Source organism: Tenrec ecaudatus, chromosome 1 (genome assembly GCF_050624435.1).
Source record: "Tenrec ecaudatus isolate mTenEca1 chromosome 1, mTenEca1.hap1, whole genome shotgun sequence".
Lineage (NCBI taxonomy): Eukaryota > Metazoa > Chordata > Mammalia > Afrosoricida > Tenrecidae > Tenrec > Tenrec ecaudatus.
This window is the reverse complement of record NC_134530.1, coordinates 64,852,599-64,871,456: the sequence shown is the minus strand read 5'-3', so window position 1 is coordinate 64,871,456 and position 18,858 is coordinate 64,852,599. Positions and strand designations below refer to the sequence as shown.

The window sequence follows — 18,858 nt, the reverse complement described above, 5'->3', positions numbered from 1 at the left end:
GTTTGAACCATGAACCTTGCAGTTCAGCCCAACATCTAAGACAGCACAACCAGGCCGCCATATCAGTAACTGCAGACCTTCGGTTTCACACATTGTATTAAGCACCCGTTTGCAGAAGGCTGTGGATGACAATGACCATCCAAAATCCATTTCCAGAGTCCTCGTGGATTAGGCTTCTGTTGGATCCCTGTGACCATTAGCTAGGGATGAGAACAGGCTTGTCCTCAAGCAGAGTACACTGGAAAGTGGATGGCCGTCACCCCCCAACCCACCTCTCACGCGCAGGGCGCACAGGTGACATAAGTGGTTGTGCTGGACTGCTAACCACAAAGGCAGCAGTGTGAAACCACCAGACACTTCTTGGGAGAAAGATGAAACTTTCTACTCCTGTAGTTACCGTCTCAGAAACCCACAGGGGCAGTTCTCCGTCCTGTATTGGGTCATTGTGAGTCAGAATGTACTCGATGGCAGTGACCTCTCTCCAGCCAGCAGTGAAGGGCAGTGTCCCTGAGGGGTTTCTTGTCTATATTTTGGGAGCCACTGCCAAGTGACTTTACAAGCCAAGTGCTCTTAATAAGAAATTTAACCTTTATCTTCAGTTTATGAAAAACCACGAAGGGATTTTCAGAAACAATGTGGTTTGATTAGATGGGTATTTTAGAATGATCACTGTAGCAGCAATGAGGGTAGAAAGCTAAGTACAAATTAGATATAAAATAATCAGCTGGGATTGTACTTAAACAGGAAGTATTGTGGCAAGGGAAAGGAGATCTTTAAATAGACGAGTATGAAGGATTTGGTGACTGGAGGTGATGGGGGAAAGAAAAGAGTTTCAGCTGATGAGTTTCATCTGGAATTGATGTTCTAGAGCTCAAAGCAAGTCTAGGCTACAGCTGTAAATGTAAGAAATAAAAAGTAGTTTGAGAACACTATGCCTAAAGACACAGCCTTGAGGAAGGGCATTTATGTGATCAACAGAGGGAGATGTACCTGTGAGGAAGCAGAGTCAACAAGGAGACTCTGGAACATAACTTATGACGATCTCCTGGGGCAGTAGATTGGAGGAAAGCCCTTCATAATGTCAGAGTGGTTATGTTCAGATATGAAGGGAAGATGTGTGGGAAGCTAGGCTAGTGAATTCTCAGAAGTAGCTAAAAAAGAGAAAAAGCCAAAAAATGTGACCTTGGAAAAAAGGACAGAATTAAAGAAGGGGATTCTCCATCTTCAGCTATAAAATGTTTTGATTAGGTGAATTTTCAGACCCTTTCCAATGATAAAGTTCTGATCCCATTAACTGGCATTAAAAAATCAGTAGAATTTGGACCTCCAACAGTAGCCTCACCTTCACAGACAAGCTGTCCTGTGTCCTGTCTCAACACAATTCCATCCATATGGTTCCCATGGAAACTGCTGAACTCCACAGCTGATTTGTTTAGAGGTGGGCACCTGACCCAGCTGGGACACTAAGATACCTTCGTATCACTTAAAGCTTGGAAGTAAGAAAGAGTAGAAAGATTCTATGTGGATGGTGCTAAATGAATATTATGTGAACTCTGGAGCTGTGATGTACTATGAGGCATGAGGGGGAAAAGTCAGAATGAAATAGGAGCAGAGGAGCAAAGTAGGGAAAACATCCTGTTTCATCAAAGTGCTTCAGGCCATGGTGCTAGCCCACTCTTGGCAGGCACTACAGCCCCTGGATTTGATACTTCAGCACCCCTCAAATGTCCCCCTTTGAGACAAAAACTAGTCCAGGTTGTCTTGTTATTTGCGACCTAACGTCTTACACAGTGCTCCCATGTTGAGTAGCTGTGCGTATAGAGCTGAGGGGCATTCCCTTTACATTTGACAGAAACATTAAAACTTAATAAAAGAAACCAGTATAAAAACCACTGGCCTTGGTGGTGAGCTACAACGTAAGAAACGTTAGTGAATGCCTGTTCATTAATTAATGTCTATTAATTAGAAAGTCATGTCATTCCTGTCTTCCTTCAAGTGATAATTATAACTAGCTAAAACAACCATCTATCACAGGCTACATATGGCCAATCAATCTCTGATAGACTTTGCCACCCTAAGTATCCTACTTCAATGGTCAGTTCTCCATTCCCATGAAAGGAGCGGCATCTAAGGTTCTATCACTAAGACAGGTGACTCGGTCTCTTTAGAGACTCATCAGATAGTTTCAGCCTCACAAGCCAGGGACTGCAGAAGGTGGTGAGGAGGCGTGTCCTCCAGCTGGGACTTTGGTAGGCCTGGCTGCTATTCGCGAAGATATGCAGATGCTCCTCTGGCTGCAAGACTGGCCAGTGCTGTTCTGACTGTGCTTCACTGATGGCTGACAGAACTGTTGCTCCAGGGGCTTCTTCAGCACTACGTATCGGCCCCTACAGCTCCCTAGCTTGCTGGTGAGGAAAAAAGTGATCCAGCCTCTACAGTCAATTTAAAAATATCCATAATATAAATACAGATATCCTCTTAACAAAAAAATCCCAGTTCTAGGAATTGATTCTGTATATATAGCTAAAGGTATCACAGAAGAAAATAAAAATTATTCCTTGCAATATTGTATAAACAAAAAATTGAAAATGGCCTAAAAGTCCATCAATAGTGAAATGAAAAAATATATACATGCCATGGAACACGATGCTGCTGCAAATAAGAATAATGCACTTTACAGGTAGATGTCGTGTGACCTCCACGATGTAATAACACATGCAGGCACATTTCTTAAGAGGGTGACATACCATTCTAAAAAGATAAAACTATGTTTGTATTCTCTTGGTACTACACAGTTCTGGTAGCATAGCAGGTTATAAACTGGGCTGCTAACCAAAGGTTGACAGTTCAAACCCAGCAGCTACTCAGAGGGAAAGATGTTTTCTGCTCCCATGAAAGTTTATACAGCGGCAGTTTAATGTCCTATAGAGTTGCTATGATTTGGAATTGAGTTTTTTAGCATTGAGGGTGTAAATCTTTCTTAAGGTCCACACGCAGAAAAAGTGGTTGACTAAGAAAGAAAAGAAAAAGTGGTTGTCTTTGGGCAGAATTTGATCTTATGGGGATAGAGAAAGGTGGCTTTCACTGAATATAACCTTCTATACATTTTGACTTTCATATCATGTGAAGGCTTTTTCCATTAAAAAGTTTTTTAAATTAAAAAAGCAGTCATGGTGACATTTTAAATATTGGTTTGCAAATGTTGGTTTATCAATCAGTGAATGCCCATAAAGAAATAATTGTTAATAGACAATGGATTTTTCATAATGTTGTAACTTACTTAATGTGAAAGATCATCTTTTATTCTTAAGTATGTTGTGTGCTGTTAGTAGATAGTAGCAATTACTGTAGTTTTTATTTACACAGTGGTCAAATTAAAGTGGACATTATATAAATCCTTCAAATTTATGTATGAATTCTGAGTCTTAAAATTTAAGTCTAGATTAGCTTTTGTTCTAATGTTGAATAATCTGTTTTTACACATTATTTGGAAAGGGAGTTCCTCCTGTGGATTTCATGGTGTCGACTAAGTGATGAATTATAGCTAAAGGCTTTTCCACATTCATTACATTCGTAGGGTTTTTCTCCAGTGTGATGTCTCTGATGCTTCTTAAAGGATGAATCATGCCTATAGGCTTTCCCACATCGAGTGCATTCATATGCTTTCACTCCTGTATGAACAGTTTTATGGTTACTAAGGTGTATCCTCTGCCTAAAGGATTTCCCACATTCCTTACATTTATAGGGTTTCTCCCCAGTATGGATTCTTTGGTGATGTGTGAGATATGCTCTATGGCTAAAGGTTTTACAACATGCAGTACATGCATAGGGCTTCTCTCCAGTATGAATTCTTAGATGTTCACTGAGGTGTCGAATCTGTCGAAAGGTTTTCCCACATTCATTGCATGTAAAGGGTTTTTCTCCAGAATGAGTTCTCAAATGCTGGATCAAGCTAACGTTCTGGCTGAAAGCTTTCTGACATTTATCACATACGTACGGCTTCTCCCCAGTATGAGTTCTATGATGCTGATTAAGAGATGAGCGATGCCTGAAGGCTTTGCCACACTCCACACACTCATAGGGTTTCTCACCCGTATGGATTCTCTGGTGTGTATTAAGGGATGCACTTTGGCTAAAAGCCCTTCCACACTCCTTACATCTGAAAGGTTTCTCACCAGTATGAATCCTCATGTGTTCTGTAAGGTGAATGGGTTGCTTGAAGATTTTTTTGCATATGTCACATTGAAAGGTTTTTGTTTTCATATAGTCTGTTGGGTGATTAATCAAATCTAAATTATATTTTCTCCTCTTCGGCGTGTCACATTTATAGTGTCTCTCATCCATGATAACATTTGAACTCACTATATTTTCCACAAATTTGTTAGTTTTTTGGCTGCTATTCTTGTTCATCAAAATAGCTTGTCTCAGTTCTCTCCCATAGGTTTCTTGTCTTTTTATCTCACTATCAGAACTGGAGGCTTTTCTCAATGTGGAATAAATGTTATTATCCCTCATGAGCCTTTCCATTGTAATGCCACGATGGAGCGGTTCCTCTGGAATGTGAGCCTTTGTGGTTGAATCATTGATGTCTGTTTCACAATTCAATTCTGAAAGAAATGAAAAAAGGTAAATAGCATATTCATTGCTTTGAAAAAGCAATTACTGTGATGGGTATGGAACGGAAATTTTTTAAAAATAACACTGCATAAAGTATTATGTCACACAGCTTGGAAAGGTAATGACACTGTGAGTAGGTTAAAAGTGTCACTATATATCTAGATGGAGGATTGTATAGAAGGGAGCGAATCTATGAATTTGAGCTGCATGTGGAAAGAGTAATAGCAAGCGGGCAGGGTGGTGAGGGTTAACATGAGGAAGCTTCAAGACACTCATGGAGTGGGGAATGGGGAGCTGATACCATTAATGATTGTATACCTCCACTCAATGGGATTGAACAACAGAATTATATGTGAATGGATATGTAAGATTGTGTTAAGATATGCCAATAAAAGTATTATAAATAAAAATAAATAAATAAAAGACATTTCCAAAACAAACAAAAAGTTCATGGAAAAATGTAATGAAAAGTAATGGAATTTTCCCACAAACTTGTTAGATCCTTCATATTATAGATAAGATAAAGGCAGATTGGGCTCTGATATGCAGTTATTTCATACATACATTACTGAAGGAACTATTCTAGCAAATCAGGGTAGAAACTAAGAAAAAACAAAAAACCCAGAAGGTCCAGAAACAACAAGAGCTGTAAGAAGAGAAGTAAAGCCCAGCCCGAGCGACCCAGAGAGATCTGCCAATGCCCACGTCTGAGGGAAGGCACTTGCCCACAGCCCCTAGAAGAGACACAATGGGAGTCACTGGACGTCAGCAACTGGACATCTGTCAAAGTGGCGTAAGAGTCATACATGCCCTGTTCTTACTTTATTCAGGGAAATCTTCCTTTGCCTTTTATAATAAATTTTGGACCTTGCAGGCTTGATCTTTCTAATAATCTTCTAATAATACTAAGTAATGAAGTTTCATAACTACATTCCAAAGAATATGAGTTTTCTACTTTTGGAAGACCATTTGCAAAGGATAAAGAGAAGATAGCCCTGCCCCCACTCAAGCAGCGGCAGGGGAGACACTAATTCATTTTTATTTATTAATTAAAAAATAGGTTGCTTTTTCTTTATTGGGAAGCATACCCGGGACACAGCACAGGGTAGGAGATTGTACACTGCCACCTAGCAAAGCCCAGGACCACAGCAGCCAGGCTCAGGGTCACCACCACCACCAGACCCAAAGCCAGGCTCATGGAGCTGTGACAGCTGAGGCCCATACAGGACATTCGAACTGTAGAACATTAAGATGTCTTTTACCAAAGTTTGTATAAACATTGACATACTTTCTGTTTGCTGTAGTGTTTAATCTATCCCTGGAAGGGTAGTCACAAAGAAGCCTTATCGAAAACTCACACTGCTCTGTCACCATGTCCTGTGATGGTTAACTTTTAAAATCCTGCTTGGCTTTCTTAATTCAGTGAAGCTTGTGAAAGCCAGAACCTGGTGGGGCTGCCTTGTTCCCACGGCCTTCTAAGTTTCCTGGCTTCTGACAGGTGCAGACTTACCTTTGTATCCCTCCTCTGAGTGCAAAATGTTCTCAGTTTCCTTCTCTGATTATGGTTCTGCCTTGCATAGGCTCTGGTTTTCACAAGTTTTACTGTCAATTGTCGTACCACTGCTAATGTTTCCATTGATAGCTCTCTACTCCTGAAAGTTGTAACTACTTGTAAAACTTTATTATTATTATTATTTTAGGTCGTCACAGAAGGACAATTGGTACATACAAATGTAAAGCTCTAAATGGTAGGACGTAATAATAAACTTTGCTGGCCCCTGATCCTGGTTCTGAATAGGGGAAGAAAACCCAGTCAAATGTACAAATTCTTTGAATCTAATAATAAAATGACTGGGTGCAAGTTCAATATTAAAAAGGAGTTACATTATTAAATCTCAGCAACAAACTGGAAACATAATTTAAAATCTAACAAAAGATATGCTACACAGGCAAGCCTTTTGTGGGGAAAACCTGTGATACTTTATTTAATTATTATCGGTGGTTTGGAGGGTGTAAGAGGCCTGGTACGATCAAGGCGTGATCAAGGGTAATGTGACCGAGAGGAATTACTGAAACCCTAATGAAGGCTGAGCATGATAGTGGGAAAGTCAAAGGAAATAGAGGAAATAACTAGGAGGTAAAGGGCATTTATAGAGGTCTAAATAAAGGCATATAAATATGAAAATATATTTATATAAGATGATGGGGAAATAGATCTATGTGTATATATTTATAGGTTTAGTATGAAGGTAGCAGATGGACATTGGGCCTCCACTCAAGTACTCCCTCAACGCAAGAACACTTTGTTTTAGTAAACTGGTATTCCATGATGCTCACCTTCCCGATATGATCACTGAAGACAAATGGGTGAATAAGCAAATGTGGTGAAGAAAGCTGATGGTGCCCAGCTATCAAAAGATAAAGCATCTGGAGTCTTAAAGGCTTGAAGGTAAACAAGTGGCCATCTAGCTCAGAAGCAACAAAGCCCACATGAAAGAAGCACACCAGCCTGTGTGATCACAAGGTGTCAAAGGGATCAGGTATCAGACATCAAGGAACAAAAAAATCATAACATTGTGAATGGGGGAGAGTGCAGATTGGGGACCTGAAGTCCATTTGTGGGCAACTGGAATATATCCTTATAGAAGGGTTGTGAGGAGGAGAGGAGCCAGTCAGGATGCAGTGTAGCAACAATGAAACATACAACTTTCCTCTAGTTCTTAAATGCTTCCTCCCCTTCATTATCATGATCTCAATTCTACCTTACAAATCTGGCTAGACCAGAGGATGTACACTGGTACAGATAGCGACTGGGAATCCAGGATAGATGAACCCCTCAGGACCAGTGGTTAGAGTGGCGATAGTGGGAGGGTGGAGCAAAGGTGGGATAAAAAGGGGGAACTGATTACAAGGATCTACATATAATCTCCTCTGGAGGATGGACCACAGAAAAGAAGGGAAACGTCAGATAGTATAAGATATGACAGAATAATAATAATTTATAAATTATCAAGGGTTCATGAGGGAGAGAGGAGTGGGAAGGGAGGGGTAAAAATGAGGAACTGATACCAAGGGCTCAAGTAGAAAGCAAATGTTTTGAGAATGATGATGGCAACAAATGTACAAATGTGTCTGACACAATGGATGGATGTATGGGTTGTGTTAAGTGTTCTAGGAGCCCACAATAAAATGATTAAAAACAAATAAACATACAAGTTCAAAACAACAACAAAATTAATATCAATAAATGATACTAGTTTCTGGATCCCACCACTGCCACTGAGTTGGTTTTGACTTAGAACTATCCTATAGATGGTAGATTCAAACTGGTGACGTTGCAATTAGCAGCCCAACACATTACCCATTATGCCACCAGGGCTCTTTAGTTCCTTGATCTTAGAACTTACTGTCATAAAAGTGTCCATTTTTTCCCCAAATTAATCTATAAATTCAATTCTATGGCAGTAGAAATGCCAGCATTGCGTCTGTTTGTATGTAGTTTGATTATATTATCTATAAGGAAAAAGAGAAGGCTAAGAATAGTTTGGACCATTATAAAGAAAAAGGCAAGTGAGCAACTTCTACCAGTTATTAAGTCTTAATATCGAATATAGTTAACGGTGGCATTGTGGGTTCGACATTGGGCTGCTAACAGCAAGTTCAAACTCACTAGCCATTCTGTGAAAGAAAGATAAACTGTTTGCTTCTGTAAAGATCTACAGCGGTGCATCCCAAAGTGGGAGAAAGCATCCACTGAGGGCACTGCGGTGATAAAAACAAAACAAAAAACTCGCTCCAAAGCACAGAGACCCTATGTAGTCAGGGTGGAATTGCACTTGTGGGCTTCTGAGACTGTCATTTTTATGGCAGTAGAAAGCTTCGTGTTTCTCCTGTGGAGGGTTGTTGGTTTCGAAATGCTGACCTTATGGTTAGCAGTCTACCGAGTAACCACCATGCCACCAGGGCTCCCAGGGAGCAAAAGGAGAACCGTACGTTTTATCCTGGAGTATGGGCTATCATAAAAAGATTCCTAATTGGCAAGGGTCACCGAATCATTGTTTTTCTGCAAAGGGGGCAGTAGGCCAAGTAAACTTGGGAACATAGAATTGATGGTCTCAAGTATCGTAGACACAGGGTTGCTTTGAGTCAGGATCAGCCTACTGGCAGTAGCTCTGGCTCGGGGCATTAGACAAGGAAGAGAAAAACAATACCGAGAACTGACCCAAGTAAACAACAATAGGTTCTAACTGGATTCATCCAACTGTGAAATTTAAAACATAAAAGTATATAAACTGAAGATGATAGAGTAGAAAAGGGTTTCTTAATACACATAAAACACAAACAATAAGAAAAAATGCTGACAAATTCAATATTAAACATAAAGGCTCACACATATATAAAGACACTATTTTTAAAAAGAAAAAGCCCACGGGTTTAAGAAATATTTGCAGTACATAAAGCTAGCAAGGATTAGTACCCATTATATATACATAAAGAATATATACATACATGTATTTTTTCTCTTAAATCACTAAGAAAAAAAGACAAGCCAATAGAACAATTAGCAAAAAATATATAAAGAGGTAATTTACAAAATAAATGGTGAATAAACATGAAAATGTGCAGTCTCACTAGGTACCAGGAAAATGCAAGAAACCGAGGTATCACATTATCCCACTGGATTTACAAAAAATTCAGTTTGCCAAGTGGCAAGAACTGATGAAGATGTTGTTTTGGAAACTCACAAACCTGACATTCGTGCAGCTGCTTTAGGGTCAATTTGGCAACACCTTGCAAAGTGAAGTTGTGTGTACCCTACAACCCAACAATTATATGTCTGCTACAGGCAGGACCACCAGCATGTACATGTACACAAAAGAAGATGTACACAGAGACTTACTACCACATTTCTTTTTTATTTCTTTCTTTTTTTAAAAAATATGGAACGCTTCACGAATTTGCGTGTCATCCTTGAGCAGGAGCCATGCTAATATTCTCTGTATCGTTCCAATTTTAGTATATGTGCTGCCGAAGCGAGCACACTACCACATTTCTTATAACTCCCAAATTTAAAAACAGTGTAGATATCTAGTAATGGGAAAAGTAATAAATAAATTCCAGTTTATTAATTAAATGGACATTAATGAACTAGAACAACACAGATAAATCTCAATGATGCTGAGTGAGTAAAGCAAGTTCAAGAAGTATACATACCATTTATTTAATGATTAAGAACTTTAAATATAATGCTACATGGTGCTTAAGAATAGTATACACATATTGAGCAAAAGACAGACCCATAGGGGGATGACAGTAATTAAAATTAGAAGTGTGTCATCTGGGAGGGGGTGGGGAGGGCATTATAGTTTCAATTCTGTTTATCTCCGTCTAAGGGAAACTATAAAGGAATTTCTGACAATTGTTCCCTATACCTTAAAAATTTCCCAATAAAGGCGAAGTTTAAGGAGAGAGTTAAACCTCAATGAATTTGGTGAGAAGGAATCTTGTGGAAATGTCTCTTGTGGGAATTGTCATAAAGCTGTTGTTAAAAAGGGTACAAGAGTCGAAGCTGAAACTGTAAAGGTAAGGTTGGTAAAATGTGGAAACAGACAAAAGCGGGAAAAGGAGACATCTGTGAAATGCTGACGAGGTTACACATATCTCAGGGAAGAAGCCGTTGGTCACCAGAGCCTTAAGACACTGAAGAAAAAGAGGGGAGATCAAGTTTAATTTTAATGAGAGCAAATCAAGTCCTTGCTTCACTCCGACTCCAGAGAGACTTTTGCGAGGATTCACAAGAATGAAAAAGGTAATGGGAGGAGGAGCGAAATTTGGCTTGGAGAGTGGCTGAGTGGCCGCAGCCTGGTACATAGTCAGAGGTGGTCTCACCTGAATTAACGTCTCCTGGACCTTCTTTCTCTGTTGGCCATGGTGCTTCTCCTTTCTCCAACTGGGCAATCACACTAGGTTTGGAAAAGCGCCACCCTGCTTGGAGATTAAAAAAAAGAGAGATTGCAGGTTTCTGCTGATGCCTAATAGGCATCCCCGAATTAAGCTCTGGTAACGGAAAAGAACAGACCCTCTTTCCTCATTCTAGCTCTAAAGAGTAAACTCGCTACTCCAACAGAGAGCGAGATGGGCCCAGGCTTGGTTTTCCAAAGAACTAGGCACTGCCGATACACAGCCCAAGGTCAAAGGAGCTACGTTTAATGATTTAAAAAATCACAACTCGCCTGCAGTGGGAAGATTTCTGGTTGTCCAGAGAGCCCATACTTACCCACTGAGACCAGGTTCCCATAGTTCTCCAACATCACCTCCCGGTACAGATTCCGGTGAGTAGGGGCTAGCTGCCCCCATTCCTCCTGGGTGAAGTCCACAGATATGTCTTTGAAGGTGAACAGACCCTACAACATCAAATATGCTCCTTTTCAGCCAGAGTTCAAGTTGGTCTGACCTTGTCTATGTGCTGAGAGGGCCTAGTCATGTTTTCCTGAACACCCTTGCTAACAGTTGGCTTCTGCCAGGTTTCGAGGCTCATCCCACATCTGACACCTACGAGGCCTGCTCTGTGTCTCCTGGCTTTCGAGTGCACTGGGACGCCTGCCTCTTCTTCTCTACTCGCTTCTCCCTTGGCTGCCATCTGACCTCTGCTCCCAGTACTATACCAAGAGCCATCTTTCCAAGTTCACAAGTATTATGTCTACAACTCCAAGAATATCAGAACCTTCTTCTCATCTAAATATTTAGCTGTTGAGTAGTTTATTAGTATTGATCTTATTTCCCACGTGATATTTGTTAGCTTTGGGGACTAGAATGCATTTGCTTTCTCTACAGAAGTTAGCACCATGTAAAATGGATATGCAGATTAGAAACAAGAGCTACATGAAGAAAGGTGACTGAGCAGAGAAATTGCCAGCACTGAGGTCCAGTTTTGGATACAATGGTAATTTACACTGAGCTCCCTGGATGGAATGTTCTTCATCTCTTTCCCCGCCCCTCACCTTCTCCCCACAAGAAAGGCAAGGCTGTCATCTTATCCACCAAAAGGTAATATCAAGAACCCCAGAGGAAACTCACCTTGGATTCTGCGGTTAGAGCCTCTTGTAAGCTTTCTCTCTGGTTAACATCAGCATCCTGAGAGAGCAGAGCTGTAGAAGGCAAAGAGCCAGGAGGTTTGTATCTCCCCAAATTCCCCAACTAGAGAACCCCCAACTGACTCTGACTCCCCTCCCAACATACCCACAAAGACAGAAACTTAGAGGACCTCAAGAGCAGCCCAAGGCCTCCCTCGAGGATAAGAGCATGGGGATTTGACACTGTCCCGGTGGTTAGGGTTGGCCTTCCCCAAACAGCTCTACTTATGTCCCACCTCCACTCAAAATTCCTAATAAGAGTTGTATGAGCCCCTAATAAAATGTTTTTAAAAAAAAGTAAGAAATTTTTCAAGCTCCAACTCAAAATTAGCTTTGGGAAATTTTCTCAGGCTAAGTACAAAAGAAAGTCTCCTGGCCCCTAGATGCCAAAACCAATGGGCTCAAACATAATAGTTGTGAGGCTGGTGTAGCACCAGGCAGTGTCTTGTTCTGTTCATATGGAGGGTTCATATGAGGCAAAACCAGTTTGATGGCACCTAACAAGAGCAACGTATTCCCAAAAAAGTGCTTCACCATAGGTTTTTTTTTTGGCTATCTTTTATTACTTTTACCTGGGTACCTCTCCATTTCCAACTCACTCCAATGGAGTCAAATCTGACTCACATTCACCCTATCTCCATCAGTAATTGTTGTTAGGTGTCAGTTAGGACCCATAGTGACCTTATGCACAATAGAACGAAACACTGTGTGGTCCTGCACCACCCTTACGATTGTCCCCATGCCTGAGCCCATTGTTGCAACCATGGTGTCAACCCATCTCATTGAGGGCCTTCCTCTGTCTCGCTGCCCCTCCATTTTACCAAGCATGATGTCCTTCTCCAGGGACTGGTCTCTCCTGAGAGTATGTCTAAAGTAGGTAAGATGAAGTCTTACCTTCCTTGCCTCTAAGGAGCCAGAGCCTAAGAAAGTGGTTGTAATAATGGACTCAGGCAACTATACGGATGGCACAGGACCATGCAGTGTGTCATTCTGTTGTGCATAAGGCCGCTATGGATCAGTCGTGACTTGCTGGCATCTAACACAAATTATTATTTGATGGAGATAGGGTTATTATCGGTCAGAATTGACTCAATGGGAGTGGGATATACCCAGATAAAAATAATAAAAGGAACTATTACTGATAATTATTCATTTTTTTCTATCTGCCAAAATACTTACCATAGCTAGAACACAGTAAGTATTGAATTGAAGTGTTAAAGGCATGGACCAAGTGATCACATTCCTCCACCATCCTTGACTAAACCACCTAGGCAATGTGTAATTCCGGCACTGAACCCATTTATGTCAAGGTAAAACAAGAGTAACTGGTAGAGTGTTTCAGCCTCTCAACCTTCAGAATAAGACGAAAAGCAAGTTTAAGGTTAAACCCTAATGGTTTGAGGCTAAAATGAGGGAAATGTGTGCAGGAAAACTGCTAGCTGGCTTAAGGGGCAGACATATTTAAGTGTCCCCTCAAGAAAACACACCCCGGAGCAGCTAGTGGGGAACATTGCATATTCTCGGTCTTCCTCTTGCATGATGTAAACCAAGATGAGAACTGAGCACGGGACAGAGGCCACGGCGCACTAAGAGCCTGATGTTGGCTCTCACAGCACCCTCTTCCCCAAAGCCTGCCCGCCTCTAATGCTTCCCCGAATTGCTTTTGTTAGGTGCCACTGGGGCGGTTCTAACTCATACAGCAGAAGAAACACTAGCTGGCGCTGCGCAGTTTGAGCCCATTGTGTAGCCACTGTGTCCGCCCACCGTGTTGAAGGGCTTTCTCTTTTCGGCACCCCCTCCCCCAAGCAGGACGCCCCTCTCCGGGAACCCTACTGGTAACATATCCAGAGTGAGACCAACTCGCACCATCCTCACTTCGATGGGGCATTTCTGGCTGTACTTCCTCCAAGATAGATTTGTTCACTCTGCTGGTAGTCAATATTCTTCATCAACACTCCTTCCTGGGCCCTCCTCTTTCACTGACAAGCTTCTGCATGCATATACGGCGAATGAAAACCTCATGGCTTGGCTCAGGGACACCTTCCCCAGAGCCCCCCTGAATGACATATCTACCTACTTTTTACACAAAACGGACACGTCCTTCTTCTTTCCCTCACCCGCCATCAGTCTAGTCTCACCTTCTCCCTGGAGCATTGTAGTGAAATCCTCCCGCGGGGGCACCCCCTTCTTGGTCTTCTGTGGTCTCGGTGCAGCTTCACCGAGGTGCTGGCCTCCTAGGGCAAGGTGATCAGGAGCTGTTGTGGCATGATGAAGCCCCACTCCAGGGGGCTTCTCTGGTCTCAGCCCAGGAGGCAGAGTGGGGTGTATCTGCTTCTGATGAGGAAACTGCCAGCAGCTCATATGAGAAGCTTCACAGTTGTGTGGCCTCCTCTGACCATGGTATCCTGCCCTCAGGACTCTGGCTTGTCCCTCAGTACCAGTTTCTGGAGGCTCCTGGAGGGCAGTGTCACTTCAACAAGTCTGAAAAACTGACTCCCTTCTTAGGTTAAGTACCATCTCAGGAGGCGGCCGGCAAGGTAGGTTTGAGTTCCTGCCTCTAAAAGGGCCGAAGGGCTTCAGAAACATCTATCACACCACCAGAGCTCCAGAACGCCCAGGGATAGATTCAAAACTGCAAAAGATCCAAAGATAACCAGTTGGCATCAAGGCAGGAATAAGTATAATCAGTGCCCTTGGATGTGGTGCTCTCTCTCATTTCCCTACACAAACAAAAATACACACATAGAAAGACTCCCCTGACTTCCTCTCTTGAAAGCTGCCTGCATCCTGTCTGCACACAGACTGGGGAAGTCAGTATGTTACATGGTTCACAGGACAGGCTGTAAGATCAGACAGTCCAGGTTAGAATCCGCTGCTGCTGTGTGCAGATGAACTGATTTTCAACTCAGAGAGACTCCAAAGGATAGAGCAGAGCTGCCCCACAGGATTTCCTGGGTGGTCATCCTTATGGGAGCAGGAGCGGGAGCTTATCGCCTGGTCTTCCCGCCGCCCCTATATCTCCCCCTACCCGGCGGAGGCACAGTGATGGGTTTTAACTGCTAGTCTTTGGTGAGCAGGTGAGCAGCTGAGCACCTAACCATTACACCACCTCGGTTCCTTTTAGAATCCTGATCCTGGCACAGAAAAACCCAAAGGCATTTCGCTTCTCTTGAGATTTTAGTTCATCTATAAAATGGGAATAAAAACCGTACTTCCTAGGGTTGCCATTCTGATTAAATGAGATAAGGCAAACCTTTTAATAAACATTACAAACCTTTCGTTTGAATGCTGCATCCTAACATTATCTTTTAAAGTCATTAAAAATTATAATAATTAGAAGTCCTTAATTTAAAATTCACTTCCAGTTTCTCAACTGATGACATATCACATGGCTTTATTTTCACATAAGCAAGCAGTGGCAGACAGACACATCACTACCCACTCCGGCACCCAGCAGATGGCAAATTTCCTTGAACCTCCTGGAGAAAATGCATCCTAGTTTCAGGAAGGTTAACAATGGTAGAGACCTGCCTTCCAACGGCGGAAATACAGCACTTCCCTACAACAAGGGCTGTTGAAGAATGATTTCTAACAGGAAGCGCTGGAAACAATCTAATTCCATCAGGCCATCCGGACCCCCCACCCCACCCCCACCCCAGCTCCTGAGCAATTCCTCTACAGTGGCTTGGCCCAACTCCATTTATCCTAGCTCCCTAGAAAGTGGGAGAGCCCAACTTTTGGAAGTTTCTAGGAGGCACATGGGGCTTACATGGACTGATTAAGATTTTGGTCCGCTGTGATTCCCTGGTAGCGAAAGGAGCCGCATCCCAGTGATTGCACCATGAGGAAAAATCCTGCCCCAATACACAAAGAAGTAAATGTCCGGACCAAAGTGGAGCAACCACTGAATCTCACAACACGATGGGTGACAGCGAAAGAGCATCCTTCCCAAGATGCCACTTCTCATGGGGCTCCTACACATGCCACCCTTGGGCCTCGGTCAGACCGCCGACGGGGACCGAGTGGCCGCCTACTCACCAGATGGGCCTTACTCGCAGGTAGGACCCGTGAGGAGTCGTTCTTGAAGCTTTAAACTCCAGTGTCTCCGTAAGAACAAGCCTCGGTGGGAACCGATTGGGTCCCGCGGTGCCGGTCTTTTAAGGACAGATCAGAGCCGCACTCAGCACCACCATTCTTCGCAACATGCCCAACGAGCACGTAGGCTTCGGAAGCTTGACCTCCGGACCGGCCGGGAATCTTTTCCAAATGCCCACCCAGAACCAGCAGAAGGTGGCGGGTGCGGCGCAAGCTCCAGGCCCCCCGCTAAGGCGGGGCTGCCCAGCCGGCCCCTCCGGAGCGGAGCCGCGGGGCGGGCATGGGGAGGGGTCCCCCAGCCGGCTTGGTGGCTCCCAAGTCCGCCGTCCGCTCCGCCCCTGCGGCTGCAGCTCGCGGCCCTTCTCCGCCGCAGCCTGGCGGGGCACCGCGAGCCGGCTCCGACGGCCCCGCGCGGCCGCGGCTTCCGGGGGGCGCCGCCGGCCCGCCGCCAGCTCCGCCCACGCGGCGCCGGGAAGCCCGCCCCCTCGCGGGCACTCGGACCCCCGCGACTTCCGGAGCCCGGAAAGGAGCGAGGCGGGTCCCCGAGCACGCGCCCCGCCCCCGCGGGGTAGCTCGGCCAGTCCCACCGCCCGGCGTTCCGGACGGGGGTCGTCCAGACCACGTGGCCACACGGCGCTTCCGGTGAGGAGCCCCCTCTGCGCCGTCCGCTCAGCCCTGCCGAGCGCCTCCCGGGGGCCGCGGGTCCCGCGGGCTGAGGCGACCGCGGCGAGCTAGCCGCACTTCCTGCGCGCGGGCCACTTAGTTCTGGTGAGACGGAACGGGTGGTAAAAGATGGACTGACTAGACAGGATGACTGAAGTGTGTCCTGCGAACGGGAAGCCCGTGGTGGTGGGGCCCCTTCGGGGTCAGGGCTGGGATCCTGATAGCAGCAGAGCCTCACAGGGCCTCCAGGGCTGTAGTCTTGACTGGAGGGGACCGCCAGGCCTTTTCTCTCGCAGCACGGGTGGCAGGCTCAAACTGCTGCCTTTTGGTTAGCAGCTGAGCACTACCTCCATCCACCTGAAAACTAAAACCGAACGCACTGCCATCCCGTCGATCCCAACGTTGTATACCCAGTCATCAGGTGGAATCCTGCTCATAGCGACCCTACAGGGCGCAGTTGGATTTGTGAGACTAAACGTTCCAGGAGCAGACAGCCTCATCCTTCTCCGCCGCAGCTGTTGGTCGGTTCCCACCGCTGGCCTTGCGGTTAGCAGCTCAAGATGTCACTCACTACGCCGGCAGGGCTTCCAATCTGCCTCAGAAAATGATATCTTAACGTATACATTTTAATATTTGAAATATTTACATAATGCAACCACCTCATATTTCAATGTTAAGATCAGTGTTTTCAAATGCCCTCTCAAGTTGTAAAAACTCTAGTAACTCAAGCTCAATTATACTTTCTAACACACTGCTGTTTATCTTCCTTATAAATAAATACACTGACATGAGCTGCATCTGATCTGTTAGGAACTGTTTGAACTTCCAGGTCCTTTTGCTCCCTGGTGAAGTTCCGATCTACTGTAAAGACAGCCTATGCCCGTGTGGGTCTTCAAGAACATCATCAGTAAACTTAGACACTGATGAGCAGAAATAAAACTGCGTGGAAGCATAAACACACAGACAAGATGCGAACCTTTTATAGAACGAAAGTTAGTAGTGGTTGAGAAAATGTTTAAAAACAAACATCTGAAATATATTTTCAGTGTCTTTATGTCTAAGAGATGACAAGCTAGCAGAGAATTATCAGAATACGTGCTGGACAGTCAGAATTCATGAGGGACTACTTGTAAAGAGATTTGTCAAGGTTGGCTTTGATTTTAACCAGAAACGGCATAGTTAACAAGGTTAAACCAAGTAGCCCAAGGCAGCACGGCATCCAACACATTTTAATAGGGTTAAATCAGGCGTTTTAGTTTACAATTCTATGATTATAAACACAACTTGAGAGGTAGGACACCTCAGAGAAGATTTTTCGTTTTTGTTTGTTGCTAGGATTGGCTGATAGAATATTTGTAGGTTGCAGGGATTGGTTACAGTACATGATTGCAAAAGTCTGTGGTCATTAGGGGTCTTCAGGGTAATCAACAGGTTGTCCCAAGATAGTTTTCCCAAGCATAGATGTTTAAGATATCCTGAAGGCACACATGTTCCTGGCATTTGCTTTCATGGGATATTTCTCTGAAAGGATACACTCCACGTATGTGCCTGACTACAAAGAAAAACATTTCTTTAACTGCATTATGAAATTTGTTTAAAGGTCAGTAAGCATTAGGGAATACCAGAAAGACGTTAACTGTGTCTTATTGACTGCATAGGCATTTGATTGTGTGAACCACGGCCAGTTTTAGATGACAGTTCTAAAAATGGAACTTCAGAACACTTACTCTTATGTTCACATGGAACCATGTATAGACCAAAACACAGTCTTTCAAAGTGAATAAGGGGATAAGGGATGTTTTAAAATCAGAAAAGGTGTGTGTCAGGGTTGTATCCTCTTAGCATACTTATTCAGTTTGTGTGCTGAACAAATAATCTGGGAAGTCAGACTATGAAGAAGAATGTGGTAACAGGATTGGAGGAAGAATCATTAATAACCTGCAATATGCATATGACACAACCTTGCTTGCTGAAAGTGAAGTGGGCTTGAAGGACCTACTGATGAAGATCAAAGTCTATCTTTTGATAGTCAGGCACGATCAGCTTTCTTTACCACATTTGTTTATGCACCCATTTGTCTTCAGTGATTGTATTAGGGAGGTGAGTACACAATTATATGATTTTTTGTTCTTTGATGCCTGATAACTGATCCCTTTGGCACCTCGTGATCACGCAGGCTGGTGTGCTTCTTCCATGTGGGCTTTGTTGCTTCTAAGCTAGATGGCCGCTTGTTTACCTTCAAGCCTTTGAGACCCCAGACGCTTTATCTTTTGATAGTCGGGCACCATCAGCTTTCTTCACCACATTTGCTTATTCACTCGCTTTGTCTTCAGCGATTGTGTCAGGAAAG

At 43.7% G+C, this 18,858-nt stretch overlaps 1 protein-coding gene and 1 non-coding gene across 5 annotated transcripts; both read right to left on the bottom strand.

The window, feature by feature from the left end:
• Positions 1-2,703: 2,703 nt before the first annotated feature.
• ZFP69 (ZFP69 zinc finger protein) lies at positions 2,704-16,290 on the bottom strand. 4 transcript variants are annotated; one of them, XM_075554462.1, is made up of 6 exons: positions 15,789-16,282; positions 13,889-14,382; positions 11,695-11,765; positions 10,895-11,021; positions 10,507-10,602; positions 2,704-4,607 (listed from the first exon to the last, which is right to left on the bottom strand). In XM_075554462.1, the coding sequence occupies exons 2-6, from the start codon at positions 14,109-14,111 to the stop codon at positions 3,484-3,486; spliced, it is 1,641 nt and encodes a 546-aa protein (XP_075410577.1). In that variant the 5' UTR covers positions 14,112-14,382; positions 15,789-16,282; the 3' UTR covers positions 2,704-3,483. The 4 variants fall into 4 exon arrangements, with proteins under 4 accessions (XP_075410577.1, XP_075410568.1, XP_075410594.1 ...); XM_075554453.1 differs by having other exon boundaries at positions 2,706-4,607; positions 10,507-10,605; positions 15,789-16,281; XM_075554479.1 differs by lacking the exon at positions 2,704-4,607 and adding an exon at positions 9,187-10,317 and having other exon boundaries at positions 15,789-16,290.
• On the bottom strand, positions 9,552-9,658 carry LOC142438172 (U6 spliceosomal RNA). The gene has a single exon (XR_012782600.1). It is a non-coding gene; the product is annotated as a U6 spliceosomal RNA (small nuclear RNA).
• Positions 16,291-18,858: the final 2,568 nt, after the last annotated feature.

Bases quoted from the DNA above. Each gene is read 5' to 3' on its own strand.
- ZFP69 (XM_075554453.1), bottom strand. From the start codon at position 14,111: ATGAGCTGCTGGCAGTTTCCTCATCAGAAGCAGATACACCCCACTCTG. The intron at 11,766-13,888 runs GTGAGACTAGAC...TGCCTTCTACAG, and splicing joins TACAATGCTCCAGGGAGAAG to CTCTGCTCTCTCAGGATGCT. The intron at 10,606-10,894 runs GTAAGTATGGGC...TTAATCTCCAAG, and splicing joins TGGGAACCTGGTCTCAGTGG to CAGGGTGGCGCTTTTCCAAA.